At 38.7% G+C, this 3248-nt stretch overlaps 1 protein-coding gene across 1 annotated transcript; it reads left to right on the top strand.

Annotated features, from left to right (window-relative positions):
• Positions 1 to 1948: 1948 nt before the first annotated feature.
• Positions 1949 to 2896, top strand: LOC311176994 (olfactory receptor 2A12-like; the record flags this gene model as incomplete). Its single annotated transcript, XM_084242688.1, has 1 exon — positions 1949 to 2896. The coding sequence occupies one exon, from the start codon at positions 1949 to 1951 to the stop codon at positions 2894 to 2896; it is 948 nt and encodes a 315-aa protein (XP_084098814.1).
• Positions 2897 to 3248: the final 352 nt, after the last annotated feature.

Raw genomic sequence — 3248 nt, 5'->3', positions numbered from 1 at the left:
AATCTTTATCTTTCAGGTTGGCTTGCTTAGTCCATTTATATTTAATACAGCTACAAAATTAGCTTTGAACTTATCATCTTACTATTTGCTTTCTATTTGTTCCATGTGTCCTTTGTTTTTTTTAATCCCACTTTTTCTGCTTCTTTTGAATTAACTGAGAATCTTTATTCTCCTTACATCCTGTTTTATATTTTGAGTTTTACTATTTTTCTATTATTCATTTGTTATTTGAGAACAAGTATGGTAAATCTTATATTTTTAAATGACTTAAGATGAATAAAAACAGTCTGCAGTAACTGAAAATTACTTACAAAGCCTAAAATAGTTATTGTTTGGCCTCTTAGATAAAAAGTGTGCTAACACCTGATCCAGACTGAAGTATGCAGCATTGACTTATAATAATCTCATTTACATTAATATTTTAGCATTTCCTAAACAATGCAAAATCTTTTTTTGTCATATAGTCTACTTCTTTGTCCATATTTAAAGTCCCCTATGATGGGCCTCCCCGGTGGCGCAGCGGTTGAGCGCTGGGTTGCGAAGCTGCCGGCGACCTCTGCGGCGCCGGTTCGATCCCCGGCTGCTCCCCGGCCACCGGAGGAGGGTCCCACATGGCGCGCAGACCTCTCCTGCCGCCCGCTGCTCCCCTCAGCAATGTACCTTGGTCCTTCTGCCTGCTCTGCTCCCTGCTCTGGCTCTGGTGAATTCTCTCACCCTCCCGCGCTTCTGACTGTACCCAGTGCATGTATAAACAAAGAAACAAACAAATAAATAAATAAAACATGCCTCTATAAAAAAAAATAAATAAATAAAGTCCCCTATGATAATGTTATTTTATTGCTTTAAGCAACGAATATTTTGTCTTACTTACTTACACTTTTACTATTTGTAGTGTTCATTCTTTCAATAATGTTTTATCATCAGGGACCATTTTCCTTTAGCCTAAAGAAGTTCTTTAATATTTCTTTACTGTGAATCTCTAGATAATTAATCATCTTTCTTCTTGGTGGGAACAAATAACTTTCATTTATTACCGATGTATTTATTCATTGACTATAGTATCCTATTATGATGTTTTTATTTCTTCTTTTTTCCTTTTTTCTACCCCTTCCTCTTTTTCTTTCCCCTCCCCTTCCTTATGTTTCATGTTCATGGAAGTATATAACTTTGACCTGGAGTATAATTTACAGGCATATCTCAGAGACACTGTGGGTGTGGGTTTAGACCACCACAATAAAGTGAATATTACAATAAAGCAGATGTGCTAACAGAGTGACCCACATGCATTTTTTTTTTTTGTTTTGAGGTGCATATGAAAGTTGTTTGTATTAAAGTATAATCCGATAGACTGGCTCAACACATGATTGCCACAAACTTTCAATTTGTAAAATATAAAATGAGTTATGTCTGTATTTCAAAAAAAATAGCTGTTTTTCTGGCTTTACTCAGCTATCTAATAACTTTGATTTTGAAGTTCCAGAGTACCCAAGAAGCTACTCAATTGTCCCAGTGAAGCCCATTTGGGGAGATGCTTCACTGGGGAGGCAGACATGACAATTTGGTATGAAGCTCTCAGCAAGTGTCATATCCTCAAACTTCCAATTCTTTCCTTGACCACTTTGAAATCTTTTATAAGCTCTATAGACTATACAAGTTAATGAAGTGAAAGACACAATTTTGGACCCTCCTTTTGCAAGTTCTACATTTTGAAATGTGCTCTTCATGATTTGGGATTTCAGAACTGGGACTAACTAGTGCAATATTAAGATGCTTTGTGTATCAAAATAAATTTTTTTTAAAATTTGGGCTCCAGCTTTGTGGGCATCCTAATAAGCATGTACTTTCCTGCTAGTATTGGGCACTTTTAGACTATGAGTCACGGCAAGGTATGAATCTGGAGTTTCACCTGTGAGTGACCACTCTGTTCTTTCCCTATACCAGGAGAAGGATGCAGAACTTCCTCTGGGGAAATCATAGCTCTATTACTGAATTTATTCTCCTAGGATTCTCTCACAATGCAAAGATAAATCTTATTCTTTTCATTGTTTTCCTCTTCCTTTACCTTATCACCCTCCTGGGTAATGGGCTTATTATCACCTTAATACGCATGGACTCTCGCCTCCACACACCCATGTACTTTTTCCTCAATGTCCTATCCATTCTGGATATGGGCTATGTTACCACCACAGTACCCCAGATGTTGGTACATCTAGTTTGCAAAAAGAAGAGCATCTCATATACGAGATGTGTGGCCCAGATGTACATCTTCCTGATGCTAGGCATCACTGAGTCTTGGCTTTTTGCAATCATGGCTTATGACAGGTATGTGGCCATTTGCCATCCTTTGAGGTATAAAGTCATCATGAGTCCTTTGCTGTGTGTGTCAATGGTAGCCTTCTGTGGATTCTGGGGTATTAGCTGTGCCCTGATATATACTGTCTCTGCTATGATTCTTCCCTATTGTGGCCCCAATGAGATCAATCATTTCTTCTGTGAAGTACCTGCAGTCCTGAAGTTGGCCTGTGCAGACACATCTCTCAACGACCAGGTGGACTTCATCTTGGGTTTCATTCTTCTCATAGTCCCACTCTCCCTTATCATCATTGTCTACATCAATATCTTTGCTGCCATCTTGAAGATTCGTTCAGCCCAAGGGCGAATCAAGGCCTTTTCTACCTGTGCTTCTCATATCACTGTAGTTACTATGTTCTCTATTCCATGTATGGTTATGTACATGAGACCTGGTGCTGAGGCCTCCCCAGAAGAGGACAAGAAGTTGGCTCTGTTCTATAATGTCATCTCTGCCTTCCTCAACCCCATCATCTATAGCCTTCGGAACAAAGATGTGAAGAGGGCTTTCCTCAAAGTGACAGGATGGGGGAAAGCACCAGAATGAAGTCACAGAAGCATGCCCTCCAGCAAAAAATCTGGGACATAATCTACATGACTTCCATCAAAATTCTTTCCAACATTCAGTGAGTGCACATGATATATTAATGGGTTAGATTCAGTGAGATTAGATATGAAGCACCCCAGAAGGCTTTGACAGTGAATATTCCTCAAGCATGAAGACATCAGACAGTGGACTCCATGAACACAAGTCCTCTATTTGATTCATCTCTTTATCACCGGTTTGTAAGACCTGGCAAAGAACTGGCATCAATATTTATATTTTCTGTTACTAAATGTACATGAGATTGAGTGTTTGAGTTCTGGATTTGTGAAATAAGTTCAAATTTATGGATACA

This window comes from Talpa europaea (genome assembly GCF_964194135.1).
Source record: "Talpa europaea genome assembly, chromosome: 9".
Taxonomy (NCBI): Eukaryota; Metazoa; Chordata; class Mammalia; order Eulipotyphla; family Talpidae; genus Talpa; species Talpa europaea.
The sequence above is the reverse complement of the archived record's forward strand: the minus strand, read 5'-3'. Positions and strand labels throughout refer to the sequence as shown.